At 53.6% G+C, this 26,429-nt stretch overlaps 1 protein-coding gene, 1 long non-coding RNA gene and 1 other non-coding gene across 3 annotated transcripts; 1 reads left to right on the top strand and 2 right to left on the bottom strand.

The window, feature by feature from the left end:
- The first annotated feature begins 8,396 nt into the window (after positions 1 to 8,396).
- Positions 8,397 to 19,459, top strand: ST6GALNAC2 (ST6 N-acetylgalactosaminide alpha-2,6-sialyltransferase 2). Its single transcript, XM_005494057.4, has 10 exons — positions 8,397 to 8,700; positions 13,509 to 13,601; positions 13,718 to 13,775; positions 14,377 to 14,551; positions 15,273 to 15,438; positions 16,169 to 16,307; positions 17,132 to 17,235; positions 17,386 to 17,469; positions 18,002 to 18,101; positions 18,273 to 19,459. Exons 1-10 carry the CDS (start codon positions 8,576 to 8,578, stop codon positions 18,438 to 18,440), a joined length of 1,212 nt encoding a protein of 403 aa, XP_005494114.2. The 5' UTR covers positions 8,397 to 8,575; the 3' UTR covers positions 18,441 to 19,459.
- Positions 19,036 to 24,554, bottom strand: LOC102074433 (uncharacterized). Its single transcript, XR_271593.4, has 5 exons — positions 24,488 to 24,554; positions 23,804 to 23,889; positions 22,721 to 22,808; positions 20,750 to 20,873; positions 19,036 to 20,586 (listed from the first exon to the last, which is right to left on the bottom strand). It is a non-coding gene; the product is annotated as an uncharacterized LOC102074433 (long non-coding RNA).
- On the bottom strand, positions 23,953 to 24,032 carry LOC113460154 (small nucleolar RNA R38). The gene has a single exon (XR_003381898.2). It is a non-coding gene; the product is annotated as a small nucleolar RNA R38 (small nucleolar RNA).
- Positions 24,555 to 26,429: the final 1,875 nt, after the last annotated feature.

Raw genomic sequence — 26,429 nt, 5'->3', positions numbered from 1 at the left:
TCCTCTGTCCTTTGTGAAGCAGGAAGGGGCTGAGTCCCACTGAGCAAGGGCTCCCCAGTGGCTGAGGGGGCTTTGGGGTGGGCTCACAGCCCCCAGCCCACACTTTTCCCTGGTGTTGAGGCTTCCCAGAGGCAAAGGAAGCAAACTTCCCAGGAGGCTTTCCCTGTTCCCTCCAGGCTTTTCTCTCAGCACAGCTGAGTTTGATGTTATCAGGGACAATCTTGGTGTGGCCTGAAGTTTCCCAAGGAGCTCAAGGCCACATCCTTCCTGTTCCCAGAAAAGTGACTCTGACGTGATGGTCTCCCCCACCTCCTCACTCTGCTCCTGTCCCCCTGCACAAAGGCATCCTGTCCTGTCACAGACATCTTTTATGAAAAATCCTTTCCTTAGGATTTTTTCTCCTGAGAGGCCTCAGGAACAAAATATAAACAATGATTATCTGCTGCTGTGGAATGCAACAGGTGCATCTGTGATTGGTCTCATGTGATTGTTTCTAATTAATGGCCAATCACAGTCAGCTGGCTCAGACAGAGTCCAGGCCACAAACCTTTATCATTCTTTTTTATTCTATTCTTATCTAGCCTTCTGAGAAAACCTTTTCTTCTATTATTTTAGTATAGTTTTAATGTAATATATATAATAAAACAATAAACCAAGCCTTCTGAAACATGGAGTCAAATCTCTTCCCTTAACCTGAGACCCCTGTGAACACTGTCCCACTATGTGTGGCACACACTGGGACACATCCCCTGGGGCACAAGTCCAGCTGCGCCACACCAGAGTCACCTGATCTTGTGCTCCAGCGTGGCCACAGGAAGTTGAGCAGGGTTGGAGGTGGCATTTCCCTGGCACAAACACATGGAACAAAGCCTGTGGAGAGCAGCTACAGCTGGAGCACCCTTGGCAAGAGCCAGGATTGAGAGCTGAGCAAGCTCCCAGCAGGGTGAGTGTCCCAGGGTGAAAGCAGCCCCAGCCAGTGCCACGGTGCAGGGACACCCCAAAACCCAGGTCTCCGTGGTTGGCACGACACCAAGGTTGTCCCTGTGCCAGCAGGTGGCAGCTGCTGTTCAGGGATCTGTCCTTGTGCCGGGGCTGGCACATCCTGGAGTGCCACCGTGTCGGGGCTGGGCACAGCCCTGCAGCTCCCTGGGCTCTCAGGGGACACACAGAGCACAGCTTTGGTACCTCCTCTGCTCCTGCAGCACGGCAGGGAGCTGGTGTGGGATCAGCTCTGACATCCCCAGGGATGCTCAGGGACAGCCACTCCTGTAACACACAGGAGTTAACACATTGAAATATGGACTGGAACTTGGGGGTTCTTAGCTCTGTATTATAGTGCAGATTGCTGCATCACTTTTGATTTCTAGTATATCTTCTGATGAAGCATATCTGACTTAATGCAGTCACTGTTTAAGATGGATATTTAGAATATTTCATCAGCCATAGTTGAAAATGACCCATGTAGAACATCAAAGAAGTGTTATTCAACGAGCACAACAGAAGTGAGCTGTAAATTCAGTCTTTGAATTGATGGTTGATTTTCAACCTAGATGCACAACAGAATAGTTTCTTGAACCAAGGTTTAAACATTTTAATTTTTAATAGAGCTGAAATTTTTAAACTTTTGATTAGAGGACAAAGATGTCTTTTGTAATTATTAGCATTTACAATGTCATTATTTGGACACAATACCCAGTGCCAGCAACCAGTGGATTCCCCACTGCCAGCCAGGAGCTCTGGGGGCTGCAGGATTTAAACAGAGACATTTCATTTGGAGGACAAACAAACCATGTGCCTCAGCATGTCCAGAAGTTGCTGTTTTGTCAGCCCTGATTTTTTCATAAGCTCTTGGTGAGTACCATGAACTTTATTACAGCCGTGCCAGACTCCTCCTGCGGCTCCTCAAGAGTTAACAGCATTTAAATATTCCCCACCAGATTGTAGAAACCAAAACCAGTTGTCACCCAGAAGCTCTCATGGTGTCGCCTTCCTGGCAGGGCTTCAAATTTACTGCTTCATTTCCACCTCTTCCCTCTTTCAGTGTAGAGCAGGAGCAGAGCTCACCCTGTCCTGCTGAGTGTTCACAGCTCCTTGACTGTGGATGAAGCAGGAGGAAGCAGACATGGGCTTGCTGGGGGACAGGAATGCATTTTGGGGACAAGTGAGAGATGCAGAGCCCAGCAGGTCCCTGCTCCTGTCAGTGCAGCCCTGCTCTCTGGGTCCTCTCTGGGTTTGGCCTTGCCAGGAGCAGGGACAAGGTGGGCTCTGGGGTTTGAGGTACCTTCTGAAGGTGGCAGCCAGCCCCAAACCCAACCAAGTGCTGGAGGGAGCCACTGTGAGTGCCACACACAGCTCCAAGGCAGCCTCGTGCCATGGTGGCACATCCACATTGTCACTCCTGTCTCAGGGAGGGAGCAGAGCCGCAGAGCCACAGAGCTGGATAACAGCACCCAGCACTCCAGCATTGCTCCCTCTGGATGTGTCACTCTGCAGCCTCTGTGGCTGCTGGATGCTGTGGGAGTGTGGCAGAGCTCTGTGCCTGCTCCACCTGCACAAAAAACTCTGTGCAGGTGCTGTTAATGCTCCTCAGTTTGGGGCAGGCCTAGGGGCAGAGGGTGGGAGGTTTCCTCTCCTCCTCCGTGTGGACCTTCTCCCGTTCTTGGGGATGTGGTAGCAGGTAAATCCAGTTGGACCAGAAAAACTATTGATAATAGGGGAGGGAGAACAAGATAAAGGAGCAGCCCGTGGCTTTGTTGTGCAAAAAGCACTGGCTGACCTGCCAGGAGCCCTCACCTCCAGGTGCTGGAGCAGGGCCCTGCAGGTAAACAGCTCCAGGGGGTGCAGCAGGGCTCCTCTGCCAGGCTGAGCAACAGCACCTTGGGTGCTGCAGGGCTCTCCCAGCTTGGCCTGGCCAGCCCTTGGGGTGGTAAATTCTGGAAAGACAGTTCCTGAGTGCTGGGGACATCCCAAGGCTCCCTCCATCCCTGCAGTGTCAGATAGGACTGCACAGGTGGGTGGACAAGGGGCTGGGTCACCCACCCACACTCACACATGGTGTCCCCTCTCCCCAGCTTTGGGGACAGAGCCTGGCCTGACCCCAGGGATGTGTGGCTTTGAGCAGACCTCAAACCTTTGGTTGCTCTGCTAAGAGCAGGGCAGGATCAGCTGATATCTGCTCTGCTTGGTCCACAGATGACATCTTGGTCCAAGATGTCTTCTTGGTCCCCCAGGAAGGGGGAAGGCAGTGGTTTGTATCATCACCCTAATTCCTCAGAGGTGTTTTCCAGCTCTGCACCCCTCCTGGCACAGCTCAGAGCCTCCCAGGTTGCCCCATGCCACTGGAGAGGTGTCATAGACATCTTTTATGAAAAATCCTTTCCTTAGGATTTTTCCTCCTGAGAAGCTCAGAGGCCTCAGGAACAAAATGTAAACAATGATTATCTGCTGCTGTGGAATGCAACAGGTGCATCTGGGATTGGTCTCATGTGGTTGTTTCTAATTAATGGCCAATCACAGTCATCTTTGTTATCAAGCCTTTGTTATCATTCTTTTTCTATTCTTAGCCAGCCTTCTGATGAAATCTTGTCTTCTATTCTTTTAGTATAGTTTTAATATAATATATATCATAAAATAATAAATCAAACCTTCTGAAACATGGAGTCACATCCTCATCTCTTCCCTCATCCTCAGACCCCTGCGAACATGGTCACAGAGAGGGGATGGCCTTTGAGCTGTGTTTGGTTTATCTGAGCCCTGGTCAGGACTCTCAAGGGCTCTGCCATGCTCAGGCCCCTGAGATAAGAGCCAGGCTGGGCCAGCAGGGCCAAGGGCAGCGAGCCAGCACGAGCCAGCCTAACCCACATCCTGCCCTGCTCGTGAGGCCTGAGCGGCCACCTCAGCCTGTGGCTCACCCCAAGAGCCTTACTGCTTGGGGAAGGGCAGGAGGGGACTATAGAGTGCCACATCCTGCCTCAGTGGCACAAAGATCACAGAGTCACAGAGTCCCTTTGGTGGGAAAAGGCCTCTGACATCACTGATTCCAACCTTTGAACACCCCCTTGTCAACTAGGCCATGGCACTGAGTGCCACATCCAGCCTTTCCTTAAACACCTTCAGGGACAGTGACTCCACTGGGCAGCCCAATCCAATGCCTGACAACCCCACCTGAGAAGAATTCCTCCTAATGTCCAACCTAGACCTAGACTCTGTCCTCTCATCCTATCACTGGTTGCCAGGGAGAAGAGATAGATCCCCACCTGACCTATGTAGCCATTATATTTTCTGAAAAATCCTTTCCTTTGGATTTTTCCTCCTTAGAAGCTGGAGGCCTCAGGGAAAAAATGTAAACAATGATTATCTGCTGCTGTGGAATGCAACAGGTGCATCTGGGATTGGTCTCATGTGGTTGTTTCTAATTAATGGATCAATCAACTACTGTCTGGATGTCTTGGACTCTCTGTCTGAGTCACAAGCCTTTGTCATCATTCTTTCTTTTTCTGTTCTTAGCTACCCTTCTGATGAAATCCTTTCTTCAATTCTTTCAGTATAGTTTTAATATAATATATATCATAAAATAATAAATCAAGCCTTCTGAAACATGGAGTCAGATCCTTGTCTCTTCCCTCATCCTTGGACCCCTGTGAACACCGTCACAGACCTACACCCTCCTGTCAGGGCCTTGTAGAGAGGGATAGAGACTCCTTTTCTCCAGGCTAAACAACTCCAGCTCCCTCAGCTTCTCCTCACAGCATTTATGTTCCTTTACCAGCTTTGTTGCCCTTCTCTGAGCAGTTTTGCTGCACCCCTGAACCCCTTTCATCCCCCTGCAGCCTGGGGGTGTGGGCAGGAGGGCAGAGCCCAGCCCTGAGCATCTCTGGTCCTGCAGACCAGCAAGGGATAAAGAAAGAGGGTTTCCTCCACACCTTAGTGATATGCCTCAACTAAACCCCAGCCCCTGATTTTTTATCATGCTCACTTCATGATTCACTTTCTCTTTAATTGTCCAACCCAAACTTCTGTCATTCATATCAATAGATCCCCCCTCTAGCAAACCACCCATTGCTCCAAGAGCTATCCCCTGAACCTGACCATGAACTTAAACTTTTTTGACCAATTTTAAAGCCCTTTCCTCCTAGGAATCCCACTAATCCTCATCTCAATAACATTCCCAGCTCTCCTACTACTATCCCTAGACAATCGATGAATCACTAACCAACTCTCAACCCTCCAACTATGGTTTATCAAAACAACTAATGGTTTTTTAACTATGGTTACAAAACAACTAATAATGCCCTAGTCTAAAAAGGACACAAATGAGCCCTAATTTTAACATCCCTCATAACATCCCTCTGCCAAGCACAGACAGTGCCCTGCTGTCACCCTGCTGCCACCCTGCTGTCACCCTGCTGTCATTCCATCTCCAGGCACCCTCTGTGTAGTCACTTCTCCTGCCTTTGGTTGTAGTAACACCTACAAATCCACCCCAAAGCTGAGCAGGGCGTGTCAGGGAGCTGTGCCTGACCCCATTTCTCCCCAGGGCAGGGGGAGCTGTGGCAGAGCAGCTCCTGTGCCCTCCCTGCCCCGTAGGCAGGGGCCGGGGCCGGGTATCACCTCCAGGGACATCTGTTGGTCACCTCCAGGGACATCTGCTGATGAATTTTTCATGCTGCCACTCCACAGCAGCCATATGGCCCCCGTTCTCGGGGGCACACAGCTCTGCCTTTCAGGGAGCTGCTCTGTGAGCAGGTTTTTGGCACTTTCTTCAATGTACCTCTGACCCGTGCTGAATGAATTTGGATGTATAAATCCTCCAGGAGATTTTTGGAGATCTCATTCTCCCACCTGCACATTTCATCATGGCAAAGACCATGAGATTTTCCTCCACCAGCCTGTGGCTGGCAGCCAGCTGGTGCAAAATATGTTTATTCTCCTCTTGTGCTCTCTAGCCACGGGGAGGGATGGGGTTCTGTTTCCAAGAAGTAATCACTGGAATAAAAAGCCCAAGCTAAAAATGATACTTGCTGGTTTCCATTGTAATTTCTTTTATGTTCTTTTCCTAATCTTTATTTGGCAACTACCACCCTAAAAGGTTTTTCACACTTATTTAACTTCTAAATTAAGCACCACTTAATTTTGGGGCATAGTCCAAAATGCATTGTAGCACAAAACAAGTAGAGCAGATGAAGAACTGTGCATCTCATTTTCACCCCGCTGAAAATAAAACCAACAGTAGAAAACCATCTATCATGGAGACAGTGAGATGTGAAGAAACCAGCTCCTCCAGCCCTTGAAGCTGCCACTCCACCAGCATTTGCATGATTGGGCCATAAATGTTTCCAAATGGTAAATTCCTGACTTTCCCCAGGTCATTTCTCCTGGACCACTGGTCATCCATCTGGAGCCAAGCCTTGCTGTGTCCCTTGTGACTGACTCGAGCAGTTGGTAATAATTAGCTGTGGTTAACGAAGGGCCAGAGTCAAGAGCACGTGAGCCAAAGCACCGGATAGCAGGGAGCACATCCAGGGATGTGCAAGGCAGAGCAAGGCAGACCTGGGCCACACAGGGTGGGGACAGCTCTGGGGAACCCTGAGCAGGACCCCAGACTCAACCATGCTCTGCTGGCCCTGAATTTTCAACAAAATGCCTGTACCCTGAAGGCTGGGAGCAGCTTTTAGTGATAGAGGGAAAAAGCATCAAACCCCTCCATCCATGCACCCCCATTTCCCTGAGCTGCCTTTTGCTACTGGGGTATGTGTGACCCCCTCTTCCTGCCTGTTCTTCCTCAGCTCTAGCTCCAGCTGAGCTTTAAGCTCCATCTCATCCCTGTGTGTCCAAGTGGTCGTGGTGTGTCCTGTCCTTCCAGCTGTTCTCTCCTTTCCTGAGATAACCCATGCCCAGCCAGCCTTCCTGCCACAGCTCCCCTGCAAGTTTGCTTTAAAATCAAGGGGTTCCCTGCAAGTTTGCTTTAAAATCAGCATGGCCACGATCCTTTTGTGGTGTCCCTGGTCCAGTGTCCTCTCTTCCAGTGGGACAAGGCCAGCAGTGACAGCACTGAGCTGCTCCTGTGTTCACACCACAGCCTGAGAATTTCATGGATGCCAACACGGTGCCATCCCCACACAGCCAAAATTCCCAGAGGAACAGGGCTGGCAATGGAGGGAACTGTAGTAATGGACGCAAGTGGAGATTGAAGCCAACTCTTGTTAAAATGTGCTTTGCTTTTATCTTCCTTTGAACCTGTCTGGGCAGGCTGGAAATGAAGTGGGGAGTGGTTGGATCTGAGGGGATAAAGGAGTGTTGGGGAAAATGCAGGCACAGTGGGACTCAGGGACAAGGACAGTGGTTAGGCCCAGGTTTTGGGGCTGAACAATGCCAGAGGGTATTTGTGGGGGGGCTGGAGGTGTGTGAGAGCCTGGAACAACACACAAGTGCTCAGGGAGCCACAGGCAAAGGGTTTGGATGGAGCAGGGCTCACCAAGTGCTGCTCCCCAAGTCTGGTGATTTCCTAAAAATCCAACCCCCCAAAATCCCTACAGCTCAACTGAAAAGTCTTGTTTGCCTGCTGAGTCCCTTCCCCCACTGCCACAAACATTTTGGTATGCATATCCTTCAGTTCACAGGCTGGTTCTTTCAGAGTTGAACTAAAATAACACCAAGATATTCTTTCAAAAAAGAAACTGGAGCACATCCTCTCCGAAAATACCAAAATAATTCATGCAAAATTTCCCCCAAACCCATTCCTTCTTTCCTCCAACCCAAACTCTTTGTCGAGCTTCCCACAAAGCCTTGAAAGGTTTTGTTTGCTGCAAATGCAGGCGATCACACATTCAGCCGGGGATGGGGGGCACCACCCCAACCGTGTCCCCCCTCCTCTTTAGTGCCAAAACCCCATCAGTTTTTGGAGGTTTTTTTTTGCCACCCCCCCCCTTTTCTCTCACATTTGTGGGGTTCCCCCACATCCTGGCAAGTTTAGGGGGTGGCTGCAACAGGATGTTGCTATCGGGGTGCCAACTTCAGAACCTTCCGTTTCAGAGCACAAAAAAAAAAAATCATAAAATATAATAATAAAATAAAAATAAAAATAATAAAAATGGATGATGATGATGATGATTATGATGATGATGATGATGATGTTCGGGGGTAGCACCGCGGGGTCGCCCGGTGTCCGTGCGGTGCAGCCCAAACACGCCCGTGTTTGAGTCGAAAAAGAAAGTTACAAAAAGGGGAAACCCGGCTTATGAGCCGTGGGTAGGTGACATTAAGAGGTGAAAGAAAAAAAAAAAAAGAACATTTTTCTCAGTTCCCTTCTGGTCTGGGTAAATGTTTAATCCCCAGTTCGCAGAAAATGCAGCTCAAAAGTGCTTTTTTTCTCAGCAAGTCTGAACCAGTCAGCCTGGTGCCTCCTCCCTCCGGCTTTCACCCTCCCTCCCACCGCTCCGGAGGAATATCCCAGCCTGCTCCGAAGCGCGGCCGGGCTCCCGGGGCAGGGCGAGCAGAGGGGCCGGCAAGTTTCTGTGCCCGGGGCTGGCTGCCACTCCCGCTGCCCTGCACGGCCCCAGGGGCTGAGCTGCCCACCATGGGGTCCCCGCACTGGAAAAGGCTCTGCCTTCTGCTCCTGGCGGGCTTAACATCCTCCCTGCTCCTCTACAGTCACTACCGCGCTACGGTGGAGGCGCCCGGCAGCCCCAGGATCATAGCCAGGTAAGGGGCACGGCCATGGGAGAGGGCAGGGAGCTGTGGATCTGTTCTGAATCGGGGTGCCGGAGTGGGTTCCTTAGGGCTGGTGATCCCAGCTCTGCCCCCGGCCGGTTTGGAGAATAGGCTGGCAGCGGGCTCTAAGGGGTCCTGGGTGCTGCCCGCGGCCCCCAGCGCTGCCCAGAGCGGCACCCCAAGGCCATGGAGGCTCCCCAAGGGTCCCCACACTGAGCTGAGCCCCTCCAAGGGTTCGGCACATCACGGTGCAGAGCAGCCCCTGCTGAGAGCCGGCACGGCCGAGCGTGGGGATCCAGCCGCTGCCGGAGCCGCCGCGTGTTCCCGCCGGGCTGGGCGGGACCGGAGCCCGCCGATTGTCCCGGGCGAGCAGCACAATCCCAAGGAAGAGCATTGCCATGGCCCCCAGGGAGCTGCACCCACCCCCCTGCAGAGGCAGGGCACGGCTGCCCCGCTCTGGGATCCCCCGCACTGCCGGCGAACTCGGGGCTGCAGCGTTCCCCAAACTCCAGCAGTTTGCGGCTCCCCCTTTGTCTGCCTCCCCTGCATCCTCCAAACCTCCCGGAGCCGGTCTGAGCCTCCCCGTGCCCCGCCATGGGGTGCCGGGAAGCCCCGGGAAGTGCGGGGGAAGGAGCCTGCACAGCTCTCGGGATGCGGGACTCGCTGCCCTGTCCCCTGCCAGCATCAGGTGCTGGGCTAGGTGGGTGTCCCCCACTTCCCCCTGGGTGCTTTGGGTGCTATCGATGTGACAGAGTCCAACCGGAACGGGGGATGCTGTGGGACCGGAGCTGGTTCTGCACAGGGTGAGATTTGCTGAGGGTGCAGCAGGATGAGCTGCCCTGGGCTTCAGACCTTCTCTCTTCCTCAGCTGGGAGCTCTCCTTGCCCGATGCCACTGTGCCAAAGGCAGAGGTCCCCTCTCCTGGCAGGATGGTGGGTCAGGAGTACCTGCAGCAGCCCGGGCTGGCTCTTGGCTCTTTGCACCCTCACCATGGCAGCAGTGCCAGTGTTATCAAAACCTGCCCGGGCAGTCACAGCTGGAGTGGGAGCAGCTCCCCACAAACAGCTTGATGTCCACAAAAGGGGAAACTGAGGCTCATGAGGGCAGCAGAACGTGCCCATGGCCCACGCTGGAGCTGGGAATGGAAACCAGCCATGCCCTGACACAGGGTCTGTGGGTCTGGAGAAAACCCATGGGATGGAAGCAGGGAGCAGGATCTCCCCACCACATGCCAGGTTAACCTGCCTGGAGCTGCCACAGCCCCAGGTCACCTTCCTTGGAAAGCCAGCCCAGCTCCAGCCCTGACTGATGGGACCAAGGGTCAGCTTGTCCAGGGGGGAGGCATCACAGAGCTGACCTGTGCTCCAGAGCCCTCCTGAACTCTCCTCTTGGCTTTAATTCAACCCCTAAAGCTAAACCCAAACCAGAGTGCTGCCTGTTTGCTTCAACCCTGTCTTTGGGAAACATGGCACTGCATGGGTGCTGCTCATCCCAGCAGAGCTGTGTCCCTGCAGGAGCTGGTGCTGCCCTGCCGGCCGAGCCCAGACCTGGGACTGGGCTGGCCACTTCACAAGGCTGAGGTGCCCTCACAGAGCACTCATTCCTGCTCTGCCAGCAGGGACAGGAGGCTCGGAGTCCTCACCTGGGGGTGCAGGTGACTCGGTTTCAGCAGGTTTGTGTGAGCAGTGTTGCTATGCAGAGGTACAGGGGGATGAAGGGCATCAGGAGGGAGATGATCTCTGATGGATGGTGGCTGCTGCCAGCACCAGCTCACCCCAGGACCCCCACAGCAATGCCAAGTCCCCCTGCAGTTCTGCACAAAGCTTGTGGCCCCATGGAAGTGGGCAAATGCCCTGTTCCCTGCAGAGCTGGGATGGAGAGAACCAAATCCCCTGGGGTTTGTCACACTCCCTGCCCGTCCATCTCTCCCAAACCCCCTGGGGAGCTGCTGGCTGCACTTGTGGCTTTATTCTTAGGGCGGATGGGACGAGCACAGAGCTCTGCCCAGCCTGGCTGTGCCACTCCTGCTCTGCACCAGGCAGAGATGCTGCTGGAGCTCAGCCCTTTGTGGGGAGATGGAGCAAAAGCAGGTTCTTGTTGCTGTTTTGGCTCTCTCCAATGTTTCTGTGGGGCCCTGGGAGTATTTGCTGAAGGTAAGGCTGGAGTGTGTGCTCACACACAGCGTTATCTTCCGGAAATGAGGGATGGCCCTGGACCAGAAACGTCACATTTGTGAATGTCACAGTGGTGAGGGAGCACCCAGTCCTGGCTGCCTCTGCTGCCACCACCGGTGCCTGGGCAGCCACAGCCACTCCTTCCCACAGCCCCATTGTCCATCTGTCGGTCCTGGGCAGGATTGTCATCTTCTGAGTCAACCAAGCAGCACGAGGTGCTTCACCACATCCTGCAGGTGACGTCAAAGCGCTGGGCTCCCCGTCACAGCGCTGGGATGCTGTGTGCTGGGGGGCCTCCCCAGCAGGGTTTGGGCAGCAGCAATGCTGGGGAGCTGGCTCCAGCACCCACAGCTGGCAAGCAAGTGCAGGGAGGTGCTGGCACTGAGTTATCAGCTCAGCACAAAGCCTGGAAGAAACGATGAGCAGGTGCCACCCACTGTGTCCGGCCATGGGTGGGGCTGGGGCACAGCTCCCGTGGAAGGTCAGCAGGAGCCAAGGTGCCAGGCTGCCTGTGCCCACCTTCCTCCATCCTGGGCACAGCCAGGCTGAGCCTCTTGGGGCTCCCACAGATCCCTGGCAGCTCAGAAAGTGGTGCAGCACCCTCACACAGCTGCTGCCAGGGAAGGGAAAGGGAAGAAACAGGAGCAGGAGAGCTGGGGAGGGACTGGGTGGGCAGAGATGTGCAGCTGGGGCTTGTGAGCCTGGTGGGAAGGGCTGGGAGAGGCTGCTTGGGTGCAGTTTAAACCTGGACATGGTGGGTGAGGGTAACAGCCTCAGTGTTCGATGGGGGCTGCCCCTCTGTGGCCAGAAAATGGGTGAGTGGCAAACCCAGGGGCTTTGCACACAGGGGCTTCAGTGCTTCACAGCAGCCAGCTCAGGGTTGGAGCAGGAAGGTTTCCCCAGTCCTGGTCCACCTGTTGGGTGGTGGAGGTGTTGATAAGCTCTGCTGCTGAGCACCTGGGCTGGGGATCACCTGTACTGGGAGATAAAAGGCAGCAAGTGGGGCTGGGCAGCTCCTGCACCCCAGGGCAGCTCTCAGGGCTGAGCCCACTCAGGGTGCAAGCTGTGGGACACTTGTGTGGAGAGCTTTGCTCTGGGGGACATGATGTCAGTGCCAGGGCTGAAAAAGCAGCTCCCAGCGTCACCAGCAGCTCTGGTACAGCCTCTGGTGGCCTTGTCCTTGCTGTGAGCAGACCTAGCACTGCCCCCTGCAAGCCAAGGGAGCGTTTGCTCAGGCTGGGATGAGTTGGATGATGCAGGATGGCACCACAAAGGCCCTGCAGAAAGCTGCAGCTCTGCATCTCTCTGGGGTGGCTCAGTCCCATCTTGTTGGACCCTCTTGAAGATTTCCCCTCCCTCCTCTCTCTGCCTGCTCAGGTGGTCTCAGGATGAGCCTCAGGGGTGAGATGGTGGGGTCCCATTGTGCTGACCCCTGGGCTGTTTGGAGATGTGGGGGCTTTGCAGGGCTCTGCTCCTGCTGGGATCCTGACTTCCCATGAGACACCAAGGCAAGACACTCAGGCTTGATTTCAAAGCTGCCCTGCTCCACAGCTGGGGCTCAGCACCCCCAGCATGCCCTGCCCAGAGCTGGCAGCACTGGAATGGTGCAAGGAAGGTGCTGGGAACAAAACCTGCTTGGTGCTGCCCTTCCATCCATGCCTGGGGAGATGCTGCAGCCCCAGTTCCAGCCCCCAGGCAGGGTGCTGGGCTGCCCCCCATGTCAGGCCATGCCCCCAGAGTGGCACAGAGCAGGGTTTGGGTGGCAGACGGGGTTGGATCTGCTCCTGGGCAGGGCTGTGGGTGCTGCTGGTGTTGACAGGGGCCGTGACAGGGACAGAAACCCAACTCCTGCTGTGCCCCTGTGCCAGGACACGCCGTGCCAGCAGGGCTGGGGGGGTGAGCTCCGCTCCCCACCTGCCTTTACCTGTCCCCAGGCTCCAGCAGAGATCCTGTAACAAGGAGCCCTTGTCTGCTCCACAATAGCCCCCTTCTGGCTGCAGCACCTGCTGCTGGGGGCTCTGAAGGGCCTTTGTGTGTGGGGATCAATGGGAGCCTGTTCCCCTCCGGTGGGCTCCCACCTCCTGCCCCCCTGCCCACCCCAGTGCCCCCCCAGGGGCCGGGGCAGCTCAGCCTGGCCCTGTGGGGCTCAGGGCACCCCAAGCTGCTCAACCCCTGCTGCTAATAAAGGATCAGGGCATGCCTCAGCTGCTCCCCTGGCAGAGGGTGTCCCATGCACCCCGAGAACCTCCAGACCCCAGGTGCTGTGGTAGAACAACTGAATGTGTCCTGCTGACCTGTCTAGTTTATTCCAGCCCGGTCCTCTTGGACTTGAGAATGGTGGGATGGTGGGAAGAGACAGAGAGGTCTCAGCAGGATTCCCCCAAGGCTGCAGGCTGGGCTTGCTGTGGTTTTTGCTTTATGGGAGTCCAGGAGATGGTGGCTGCACAAACCCTGTATTTTGCAAATCCTCTTCTCTCCACCTGCAGAGGGGCGTGGGTGGGCACAGCAGTGGTGAAGAGGAGATAAATGGAGGGGTCGTGGTGCTGCCCTGTGGCTCTCACAGGGGAGGATGTCAGGGTGCTCAGTGTCACCTCCTCAGCTGAGCCCTCCCTTGTCTTCTCCCAGCTTGCTGCAGCCGGGGCCACTGGTCCTGGCTCCCTCAGGGACACCGCAGGGAGCTGGCAGCCACAGGTGGGCTCCTGGAGGCAGCTTGGAGAGGTAAGGAGGGGAGATGCTCAGCCATCCTGGCAGGAACTGGGAGGCCCTGCCCACTGTGGGCTTCCCCAATGCCCAAGCAATGGATTTTTAACTCTGCCATGTTTCCCCCATCCCAGTGGGAATTCCTTCAAGCCCTCTGCCGAGCTGGAGGAGCCGGAGCCCAGCAGGAAGCAGGTAATCATCAGCACAGCACAGTATTGTCCATGGTGCCCCTCCAGCTGGGTTTTGTTGCTTGAAGGGCTGTGTGGGGAGGCTGAGGAGGAGCAGCACCCTCTGGAAGGGATTTACAGAGGAGCAACCTTGTCCATCCACACAAGTGATTGTCCCCAGGCCTCCCTGCTGCCATTGCCCAGTGTGGAGGCTGCAGCAGCATCACCACCCCACCCAGCCCCGTGACTCCTGGGCCAGCAGCCCAGGCTGGGGACTCATTGGGATCGACCCAGGCCCTGAGGGGAGCTGTTGCTGTTCTGTTCTCACAGAGCAGAGCCCTTTAACGTGTTGCCCACACCTGAAGGTGCTGAATCTTTCACACCCTCAGGTGACTCTGTAAGCCCCAATTCTGCCAGCCCCACTGAGCTGGCTGCCAGAGGCAGTTTTGCAGCACAAAACCAAGGCAGGAGGCAATGCCCTGCCTGGGTGACCCAGCAGAACATGTGATGGACAAGGAGCATTTCTGTCCCTGGGTTTGTTCTCACCTTGCTGAGGGATGGAGGTGTCACAGGGAAGGCAGATCTAGGCTGGAGACTGAGCAGGGATCCTCCTTCCTCCCTCCCAGCCCAGCTCCTGCCTCCACTCTGTGATGGCCAGAGCAAAGGCAGACCTCAAGTTTCGGGAGATCTTCCACTTCAACACCCCCGTGCTGATGTGGGACCAGCACTTCACCCTGGAGACGTGGAACAGGCTGAAGACACGACACGTCCCCTATGGCTGGCAGGGCTTGTCCCTCGCAGGTACAGACCCAGCTGGGGTGTGGGGCAGCTTGAGGGGACTGGGGAGCCCAGAAGAAGGGACTGGAGATGTGGGAGAGGCAAGGAGCCCTGCAGAGGAGCCAGGAACGTTGATCTCTTCCCACCCCACCTCCTGGGGCACAGGGTGCGGCTCTTGCTGCATCTTGTGACATTTTCTCTGAATAAAAGCTCCAGTGTTGTCCTTGATTATTAACTGGGGCCGGAGGAGCTCAGACAACCAGCTCCATTGTTGTGCATGGAGATTGTTTCCCTTCCCACCCCAAACCCACTCTCTGTTTTCCCTGGCAGCTGCCAGCTTCAATTCCTGGGCTGGGAAGTGCTGGGAACAGCGAGCAGGAGAGAACCAGTGGCATTTGCAGAGATATTGTCAGGAGGGGATGTGGCCAGCACAGGCAGCAGCATCTGCAGGGCTGGGGCTGGAGATACCTGAATGGATCCTTGCACAGCCTTGGGTGGGTGGCCACTGTTTGTAGCAGGGTGAGGAGCATGGGGAGATAAGAGATACAAGGAGGTGACACCAAGCTGAGAGAGGAGGATCTATGTGGTGCCCCCATCTCCCACCAGAAGACCTCTCTCCTGCATGGAGCGGTGTGAGTTTCTTTATATGCTGCTCTTGGCTGTGCCGTGCCAGCTCTTGCACGTGCTCCCATGGGTTGGCACACACCTTTTCCCTGCTGACTGCTCCCATCCTGCTCCATTCCAGTGGTGGGCAGCACCCTGCAGCTCCTCAACGCCTCGGCCAACCGGCAGCTCTTCGACAGGGCCGCCTTCCCCGGGGGCTGCGTCCGCTGTGCCGTGGTGGGCAACGGTGGCATCCTCAACGGCTCGCGGCAGGGCAAGGCCATCGACAGCCACCACCTGGTCTTCAGGTGAGGGGGAATGCCAGGCAGGATGGGGCCGTGGGTGACATAAACACGGGCAGGAGACCTTTCTCCTTTGTAATGCCTTTATTGAAAGTGATCAGCTCGGGTGGCGAGAAGCGACAGGTCCGCGCTCACACCCCTGCTGCTCCCAGGAGTGGCTTGGAGGAGGAGGAAGAGTTTTTCCTTTGCTCTGTGGGCAGAGCTGGGAATTCCATCCTCACATGAGCACCAGGAGATTCCCTTAATTTTCTGGTTTAACATTGGAGGTCCTCTGTCTAGCTGACATCCTTTAACGTTAGGGTGAGGGGTGAAACGGTCTTAGGAGATACTAGATTCTGTTCCTCACATCTAGGCATCACATCTATTTCATGTTAGCTCATTGTTTTTAGGGGTTTTTGGCTAGGTTTGGTGAGGGGCTTCTCCTGTTGCATGCTGGCTCTGAGGTCATTTGTATGCTAACTCCGATGTCCCCTCCTCTTCACCGTACTTGTGCCATCCTCCAGGAAGCAACAGGGTGCCACTTGACAAAAGGGGGAATTCTTAACCATCAAGGACAGGGAGTTAACGAAAATGACAGGTGATTGCAATAACAAACAGTTAGAACTCCACCCTGGCAGCAACTAGCCCAACCTGTGAACTCTGCAACCTTTAAAAAAAATGGGCAACTTTTGTACTCATAACAATGGGTGCTGGGAGATGCTAGCCCTGGACACGGTGTTCTCTGCTTTTCCTGCAGGCTCAATGGTGCCGTGATCAAGGGCTTCGAGGAGGATGTGGGCACCAAGGTCTCCTTCTACGGCTTCACGGTGAACACCATGAAGAACTCCCTCATCTCCTACGAGGAGTACGGCTTCACCCAGGTCCCCCAGGGAAAGGTGAGACCCTGAGGGCTTGTTGGGGATCAAGTTCTCCCTTCAGGCTGGGCTTGCTTCTTGAGACCTTCTGTCTTGGATTGGAAAGAAAGGTGTCTGCTAAGGAAGGCAGAAGCCTCCCCTGAAATGGAGAAAATGAACACCCCCGGCCTTTGAATTGCTATAAATTTGAAATTAAGGGACTCTCAGGCAACAAAAATTATGGGAGCAGGAAATAACAGTTCTTAAATAGGGAAGAAAATAAAAGGATAAAATAAACAATGCAGTAAACCAAACCAACACTGAGTCAGAACCCAGCCTGACACCCTGTGGGTCAGGGTGTTGGCAGCAGTCCCATTGGAATTGTGGCTCAGCCCTCCTGCAGTGTCAGGGGTGGTTCTGTTAGAGCAGGGATCCTGTGGAAAGGTGCAGTCTCTTCCTCTGAAGATCCAGGGGAAGAAGAGGCAGCTGCTGTTCCTCTGGGGAATCCAGTGGAGAAGCTGTGCTGGTGTTCCAGAATCTCCAGATTATATCCAGGTAGGAATGCTTGGCTCCTCCCTCTGGGCTCCCATCTCCCAATGGGATGCTGTAGTTCTTATCAGCCATGCAGTGACATTCAATAGCTGTTATCAGCTGATGTCCCCTCCCTAGGGAGGAGTGATTGTGGTTACTCAGAGAGAGAGATAAGGCAAACTGCTTACTTGACAAGACAACTGCCATACAGATGGTAATAGAATACATCTTGCCTTGAAATCTGGAACACCTTCTCCCCATCTTGGGAGCCCTCAGTCCTCGCCTGCAAGTGTGGGCTGTGTCCCTAAACCCCACTGTGTGTGTCCCTGCTGCAGGACCTGAAGTACATCTTCATCCCCTCGGATATCCGGGACTACGTCATGCTGAAATCGGCCATCCAGGGCAGCCCAGTGCCCGAGGGCTCGGACAAGGGGGACGAGTGAGTACCTCCCCAAGATCCCCCCAGCACCCCAGTGATGCAGGCATGACTTGCCTGTCCTCACCCCACATCTGTCCCTCCTGGGATAAACCCCAAGGAGCTCCAGGACTCCCATGACAAAGTTCTGCCCTTCTCCTTGCCTTGCTGCAGCCCACAGAAGTATTTTGGACCAGAGGCATCTGCAGAGAAGTTCAAGCTGCTGCATCCTGATTTCCTGCAGTACCTGACAGCAAGGTGAGGGTGATGAGCACTGTGGCTGCTGTCTAGCTCTACACTGGGCTGGGATCAGACCATCTGCTTCCCCCTCTGCTCATTCCAGTACAGACCAGGAGCTGCCCAGCACCAGAGTGCAGTCCCAGTCTCTCCCAGACACCAGAACCTCCCTGCCCTGCTGTTTGCATACAGGGCAGAGGAGTCTCCTGCCATTCCCGTTCACTGCAGCACAGCTCACACCCCCTTCTACACCTCCCCATGCACACCTTGGTCTGTTTCCCCAAAACAAATTACATTTTGTCCCAGTCTAACAGAAGCAAAGGTAGAGCCCAACAGGATGGTCTTTTCCTGCCTTTCATGAAAGCAGGTGCCTAGGTTGGGGTGGCTCCAAACAGCAGAAAGGCGCCTTTTACCGACCTCTGAGCAAATGAGAGCCCTCGTTTCACTCAGTGCTCCTGCCTCACTGGGCACTGGTGTCACTGGAGAGGGATGGCTGGGTCTGGGGGCTGCAGGGCTGTGCCATCCCCACAGCCACCATGTCCCCCCGTGCCAGGTTCCTGCGCTCAGAGCTGCTCAACACCCAGTACAGCTCCCTGTACATGCCCAGCACCGGCGCCCTCATGCTCCTCACCGCGCTCCACACCTGCGACCAGGTAAGGGGCCACAGGGCCACTGTTCCCCTGGGGAGAAAGGGAATCCCCCCCTTGGCTGCTGTGGTGGCTGTCCTACATGTCCCCTGTGCCTGAAGGGAATGCTGGTGGTGATGGACCACCCGAGGTGAAGCCTTGACCCTTCCTGTGTCTGCCCCACCTCCGTCCCCACAGGTCAGTGCCTATGGGTTCATCACAGCCAACTACGAGCAGTTCTCAGACCACTACTACGAGGTGGAGAAGAAACCTCTGGTGTTTTATGCCAACCATGACATGATGCTGGAGGCAGCGCTCTGGAGGAGCCTGCACCGTGCAGGGATCATCACCCTCTACCAGCGCTGAGGCTGGGAATTGCCCACAGGGCCAAGTCCAAGGACTCTTGTGGCTCTTCTCCTTTCTCCTGAGGGTCACCTTCTCCCTCCTGAGGGCTCTCCCCAGCTGGCCAGCCAGCCCACGGAGCAGGCTTGCTGCACCACAGCCAGCAGTGATGTGAGGATAACGGGGAAGCTGGTGCTGGTGGAGGAATGTTGCGTCTCCTCAGGGATCAGTGTGATGGAACATGGCCTTTGGGGCAGCCAGAAGCACCACAGCACGTGGCTGTGCACTGCCAGCCCCATGAGTGTGGCTTTGGGGCAGCAGTGGCCCCTGTGGAGCACAGGAGGGGCAGGGTGATGCTGAAGAGGATGCTGGAAAATGCTCTTCACCTTAAATGCTCATCACCGTGGTGGGACCGCAGCAGGCAGGAGAAATCCTTGCACTGGAGCTCAGGTGACAAGAGGTGACATGTCTGGGGAACACCTCTCTCCAGAAAGACTGCAAAGTCCCAGCTGTGTGTGGATGTGTGCCACGTCCAGAAGGATCTGTTTGCCTCCCTGGTCAGTGGCACAGAGAGCAGGACAGACACAGTGGGCCCTGTCACTGTTCCCTTCTTGAGGTCTGGTGTTTTCTGACAAGAAAGGGGCTCAAAAGCCATCAGCTCCAAGGAGGGTCACAGCAGCTCAGCCAGGACACCAGGATCACGTCCAGGCTCTGAGCAGCCCAGAGGTGACACTGGCCTGGGCCATGTGTGTGTGGCACTGGCTGTGTCAGCCTTTTCTTGCACAGGGACTGCGTGGTGCCTCTGAGAGGCAGTCCCACACCAGGTGGGTCTAAGGGATGGTCACTCTTAATTTCCTTCCCCAAACCCCCAGGGAAGGGAGGGTCCTGAACCCTTCAGCTGTCCCTCAAACACCAGCACTGCTCAGGGAGACCCACCTGGGGAGGCTTCTCCAGCTGGTGGGGGCTGGAGATGGAGCAGTGTAACCCAAGACACTTTCCCACTTTGTGTAATTACATAAATGTTGAATGATTGTTTTCCCTAACCCGTTTTTGTTGTTTTGATGAACTGAGTGGGGTGAGATCCCCCCTTTACCTCCCACGGCAGAGGAGCAGTAACAGGGAGTAGAGAGTTCAACTGTTTCAGAGGCAGACAGGGATGGAAACCAGTTTAAATCATGGAGATTCAAGACTGTTGTTAGCTCTGAGCACAGCCCTTTTCCATTTGGAATGCTATTTACTGTACAAGGTTGGTACACAGAGATGGCAAAAGATACCCTGGCCCTGAGCCAGGGAATCTCCAAACCCCCTGAAACTCCAGCAGCCTGCTTCCAGCTGGTTCACAGACTCAGATTAGGCTCCAAGCCTGTTCCAGATGTAATCTCTAGCCTGGGGCCCATCTTGTGTTCCCACGTCTCAAATTAACCTTTGTTCCCATCAGAGCCACCCTACACTGGTACCACAGCAGCCTGTCAGGCCTGTTCTGTGTTCCCAAACACTCAGCAAAACCTTTCGTGACACGAATGAGCCTGATCCTCACATCTCCTGGCCAAGCCACCCTGAAACCTCCTCAAACCAGCCCTGGCCAGGCCTCAGGTGACATCAGCAGCTCGGTGACACTCGTGGTGCTGCAGTCCTGCCTGGAATCATCCAGCTCACAGGCACACCAGGAACCAAACACTGGGAACCACAATGAGCTCTTTCCTTTGCTCTCTCAAAAAGGGACATTCCCAGGCAAGGGTGGAGCTGGAGTTAATTCCATTTTAAGGACTTGTTCATGGCTGTATTTCCAAGCACACCACAAGAACCATTTGGCACCAGACCTTAGCCATAAGTTAGTTTTGTCACACTGTTCCCATGAACACTTTGGGACAGAATCTGCAGACACTGAAGTCTGAGTTATCAGGTTTGCAATGAAGGGTAAGCTCACAACTGCCATTTCAGGAAGGATTTTAATCCAAAATCCTTCATACCTGCACAAAACCATTTCTGTCCAAGAAGAATCAGAATCATTACAGTTAGAAAGCGCCTTTAACAGCATGGACTCCAACCTTTACAGAAATAACCAAATAAAACCCAACTTCGACTCGTAAGATTTTCCACAACTTATTTTATTCTGGAACAGAAGAAAGCAGGGAACCACTTTTTCCTCCAGCCAACTGTAGGTCAGGTCCTGGTGAAAAAAAATAACAAAAAACAACATTATCAGAGCAGCTGAAAAGTTCATGATTTGCACTATTCAATCTGGAGTACAGGTCTCAGGAGACAAAACCTTGCTCCTACCCAGGCCAATGGCACCAGTACCCAAATCCTTTTTGGTTTTAGTGGTCCCTTACCCATGGTGTGGCTGCAGCAACCACTGAGCAGTGAGGAGAGCCTGTGGCTACACACAAGTGGCCATTTCATGACATATCAGCAGTCATTTGTGACATCCAGTCCAGAACAGTCTTCCTTCTAGATCTGTAAAAGCCACAAACCAAGACTATAACTGTTCTCCTAAAAAAGTCCATTCTGAAACAATCCCTGCCCTTCAATTCTCAAAGCACTGAGTAGCTTTTCCTTGTCCCATTTATCCTCAGGCTGCCTCTCCACTTTCTTTTCCTTTGGAAGTCAAAAGCTCCAGGTGCTTGTCCCAGTGCCTGATGCTGTCTGGGAGACAGCTGTGCTGTCAGAGCACCCCAATGCCTGATTTGTGGTGCCATTCCCTCCCTTTTCACAGTCCCAATGACATCCCTGTCACCAGCCCTGCCGGCCTGTCACAAGCTGTTATTGACCTTCTGCAAACAAAACCAAATTCTGCTCAATAAAGCATAAAATCATTTAGCAGAAGGCAGCTGTCAGCTGCCCAAGACAAAGTGCTGTTCCAGCCTGTGTGTTCAGTGACTGTACAGCAGGGGAGATAAAAAATGCCTTTCTTATCTGCCCTTCACCTTGGCAATGTTTGCACAAGGAACTTGAAAGCTTTTTGCAGCTCTAAACTGTGCTATGACAACAGCAGCTGTGCCTGGGACTGCACCTGGAGCTGCCACACGGCCCAGGGTGGCAGGACAGGGGACAAACTGTGTCAGAATGGTGCCACTCACACCTACAGGGGACAGATTGTGTCAGAATGGTGCCACTCACACCTACAGGGGACAGATTGTGTCACTCTGGTGCCACTCACACCTACAGGGGACAGACTGTGTCACTCTGGTGCCACTCACACCTACAGGGGACAGATTGTGTCACCCTGGTGCCACTCACACCTACAGGGGACAGATTGTGTCAGAATGGTGTCACTCACACCTACAGGGGACAGATTGTGTCACTCTGGTGCCACTCACACCTACAGGGGACAGACTGTGTGAGAATGGTGCCACTCACACCTACAGGGGACAGACTGTGTCACTCTGGTGCCACTCACACCTACAGGGGACAGATTGTGTCAGAATGGTGTCACTCACACCTACAGGGGACAGACTGTGTCACCCTGGTGCCACTCACACCTACAGGGGACAGACTGTGTCACCCTGGTGCCACTCACACCTACAGGGGACAGATTGTGTCACACTGGTGCCACTCACACCTACAGGGGACAGATTGTGTCACACTGGTGCCACTCACACCTACAGGGGACAGACTGTGTGACAATGGTGCCACTCACACCTACAGGGGACAAATTGTGTCACACTGGTGCCACTCACACCTACAGGGGACAGACTGTGTCACTCTGGTGCCACTCACACCTACAGGGGACAGATTGTGTCACTCTGGTGCCACTCAAACCTACAGGGGACAGACTGTGTCACTCTGGTGCCACTCACACCTACAGGGGACAAATTGTGTCACACTGGTGCCTCTCACACCTACAGGGGACAGACTGTGTCACTCTGGTGCCACTCACACCTACAGGGGACAGATTGTGTGAGAATGGTGCCACTCACACCTACAGGGACAGATTGTGTCACTCTGGTGCCACTCACACCTACAGGGGACAGACTGTGTCACTCTGGTGCCACTCACACCTGCGGACTCTTTGCAAGGGACAGGGGACCCGCTAAGGGAAGCATCTGAGCCTCAGCTGGACATTTTCCTCCTCAAGCTGAGTGTCAGACAGGGATAACAGCACATCACAGGCTCAGTGTCTGTCCCAGCCCTGGCTGCACAAACCCCTCATGTTCCCCAAAACCACACACACAGTGCAGATACACAGCTGTTCTCCCTGGGATTTTTTCTTCAGAGATCAGGCTCTGCAGGCCTGGCATGTAATTAATCAATTAAAAATAAACAACACGCAAACAACACACTGAAGAATTCAATTCTCTTACCAGCCTGAAGCCAAACACAGCAGCTGCCCTCTGGACAAAGCTGTCCTTGGGCAACAGCAGCCCCAGGGTTCTGCAGGACCGTTTCCTCCTAAACACAAGTTGCAATGAACACTGTCAGCAAAAGTACTTTAAAGTCAATTTTCTTTTCCTCACCTTTCCTGAGAAAAAAACCCCAGCACCGGATCGTAGAGCAAGAATTAGACAGAAATTCTCCATTCAAAGGCAAACAACTTTTGTGTCACAAACTTAGCAGAGGAGAAACCTGTCCCTCAAGACACAGAGGAGCATGTTTGCCAGGGGGCTGTCTCATTCACAGACAAGAAGCTTTGGGAGGTGGATGCTGTTTAAATCCTTGCTTAGGGAAGCTCTGAGACGTTGGTGGTTTGGACCCTTTGAAACTGTTTCAACCTGACATTCTCCTCATCTTCCAGAAACTTCCCAGCCCAACTTGTTCCCTGCACACAAAATTAACCCATCCATCCATGGTGTAACTGGTCTATGGGTTTATCTCAAGAAATGCATTAATCAGACCTAGGACAGCCACATCCCCCCAGGTGAAAGCTTCCTCAGGGTGTGTCCTTCACAGGGTGACCCTTTGGGGCAGGTGAGCTGCACCTCCCCAGCCCCAGCAACCTGATGCAAGTTTGAAACTGTCCCAGAGCACCTCCAGGCAGGCAAACAGAGCAATTATTCTGTCACTAGGTCTATTTTTGTGACAGATACAGTTATGAGATGAGCTGTGTCAAGTGTCTCCATAATGGCCTGTCATCCAATCCCTCCTACCTCTCATCCTTCTGCTGGGCACCAACACCAGTAAAATTCCCATTCAATCCATGCTGCTTTTCAGCTTGTGCTCTGTGCCAGCAAAGGGCACCACACTCAGGTGGCAGCTGCTACAAAGCTACAGCCTTTATTGGCTTAATTACATTCATCAAGCCGTTGGGCTTTTATATTCCCTTCCAGGAGCCCCAGGAATTCAGAAGGGTATAATTTGAGACAGCAGAGCGAGTCTTTCTTTCATAACCCCCCTAGAGGAGAAAAAGAAAACCAGACTATGCCAAGACAGATGCTGCTGTTTCTCACCATTATGAAGGTGCACTGTGGGTAAATCAGCTCCCCAGCCAGGGCAGTGTTTCTACCTCTTCTTGACACGGTGTCATGCTCTGAAACTGAGAAAGGGGACAGAGTTAGTTCAGGTACCAAATCACTCCTTTACCTTTGTGTCTCTCACACTGAGCCTCAGAGTTTACACTTCCACAGAGGAAAGATCAAATTCAGACAGGGATAACTTTTATAATCATCACTAGCTCAGCTTCCAGAACAGCTAAAGAGTAGAGGGCCATCCCAAATCGCAGATCTGCTCTTGCCCTCGAGGCTGTCCACGCTCCCCAGCCGGGCAGCACCGATGCCTGCGGGTACACGCGGCTCCCCGGCCCGCTGAACCCGCCTCGGGGTGCCGGGAGACAGCCCCGGCTGAGCCGCACCCGCTGCTCATAAAACGCTGAGCATGGCTCGGCCAGCCCGCGGTTCCTGGCGCAGCCCCGTCACGGCAGGGCCGGAGCCCCCCTGGCCTTGCTCTCTCCGTCCACCATGGCGGGGAGAGGGGCCACTATGCCGCCCCCCCATGCAGCCCTCGAGCCCTCGCCGCAACCCTACGGGCGGTTCCGACAGCGTGCGGGAGTTGCCCGCACACCATCCGGCCGTCCCCGCGCCCCTCGAGGCTACCGTGCCCGCCGATGGCGGCCGATGGCGGCCGGGCCCACTCACCACACGCAGCTTCGCTGCCATGTTGGCTCAGGGATCGCGGGGAAAGGGGTGGCCGCGGGGTCTCATGGGAGATGTAGTCCTGGGCCGTGAGGGCGCATGGGAACTGTAGTCCGGCCCCTGAGGCGCGCGGGTGCTGACGGGAAGTGTAGTCCCGTCCCTCAGGAGTAAAGCGAGGTCCTGTCCCCCCCCAACCCACTCCTTAATGGGATTTACTAATTATTTATTAATTCCTCATGTCTCCTGTTCATCAGGGACAGTTCATCAGTCGGCCAAACGCTTCAAAAGGCTGAACATGCATCAGCTCATGGAGGAAGGGGCTAATTAGCTGGAAATCAGGGATTAGTCAGAGATTAGTTAGTAAATGTAAGTGCCACGCTTTGAATCTGCAATGATTCCAGGATGTAATTTAATTGTCCTTTGCTGTTAAAACCTGATGTGAAATCCACAGGATCCTATTTAGCTTATATATGAAACTATAAATGAAATTATAACATATATATGAAACTACCGGTGATTGTATTTAGCTCGTATATGAAGTCTGTGTGAACATGAACAAAGTACAAACAGAACTGAGGAGAAGAAACATAAGAACTGCAAACATCTACATTCTGCCCCAAAGGTTTATCCATCCTTGTGATAAAGGGCTCATGTGAATGGGAATGGAGAGACAACAAACCAGAATCTGAAAACAGCGAAGTCTGAGCACAGATGCCAACCCCATTGCCACCCCTGAAACGTCTGAGAAGTGCAGTCTTCCTGATCCCTGGGGGGTTTGGATCAGAGGTGTGCTCACCCAAATTCCCACATTGACCTCCTGAATGGCCTATGGTGTGTCTTAAAGTTTCTTCAAAAAGTCAACTATTATAAATCAAAGCTGACTCCGACGAAGGGGAGAGAATGATACATCTGATTCTATTGATATCAGAAAGCAAGTTAATTACTTTATTATACTATGCTATATATATTTAATCTAAACTAAATCTGCCAAGCATGCACTCCGCACACATCTGCTCACGCTGCACTGAATCTTGTGATTCTCACCCAACAATACACACACACACACACACACACACACACACACACACTCCTGGCCCTGACAGGCCAAGGAAACAAAGCATCCTCACTTTGGATAAACAATCTCCATATTGCATTCTACTTTGGCACAACTCAGGCACAGCAAGATAAGAATTGTGATAAGAATTGTGTTTTTCCCTTTCTCTGAGGTTCAGAGAATGGGAATCTCAGAAATCCTTGAGAAGAATTGTGCTTTGCTTTTATCTGTGAAGAGAAATGTGGTAACAGTCAACAGGTTGCAGGAGGCTTTAAAAAAAATTGCAAGAAGACTGTAGGGAGATACCAACATGCTGTTATAAATAAATAAGCTGGTCCCAGCACCAGCAGCTGGCTGTGGTGTTCCCCAAAAAATGAAACCCCAAATGCTGTCCTGGCTGGAAAGAGCAGCCTGCAGAGAGTCCTGGGTCTGACATGAGCACACAGGAGTCTCCCTGCCCCACAGGAGCTGTGGATTGAGTGTTTGGCCTGGCAGGAAGGCAGATGATGGTAGAGATCAGCAATAATTAACACAGCCTTCGTTGAAGCAGCCTTTACTCCATGAAGATTTGGCTGGCAACCTGCCTGGCTGCCTTCAGCTTCCTAAAAAAGCAAATATAACCCATCTAATTCAATGAGAATTAGCCCTTCAAGGCCCCAAGGGAGGCAAGTTTTAAAAAATAAAACTAAAATCCCCCTTAAGAAGAGTTCAGATCCCAGAAGGAGAGAAGATGTAATGTGGATGTGCTGAGGGATTTGCCATTATCTTGATTTTTTGGTGGAAGCTGCTCAGCCCACAGAGCCCGTGTGTGCCTATAAAAGGATAAGCTCTGCCAGGTACCAAATAATGAATGGACTCAACAATTAAAACTCGGGAGAACAGCATGAGCTA

The sequence above is a fragment of the Zonotrichia albicollis genome, chromosome 19, assembly GCF_047830755.1.
Source record: "Zonotrichia albicollis isolate bZonAlb1 chromosome 19, bZonAlb1.hap1, whole genome shotgun sequence".
Classification (NCBI taxonomy): Eukaryota; Metazoa; Chordata; class Aves; order Passeriformes; family Passerellidae; genus Zonotrichia; species Zonotrichia albicollis.
The sequence above is the reverse complement of the archived record's forward strand: the minus strand, read 5'-3'. Positions and strand labels throughout refer to the sequence as shown.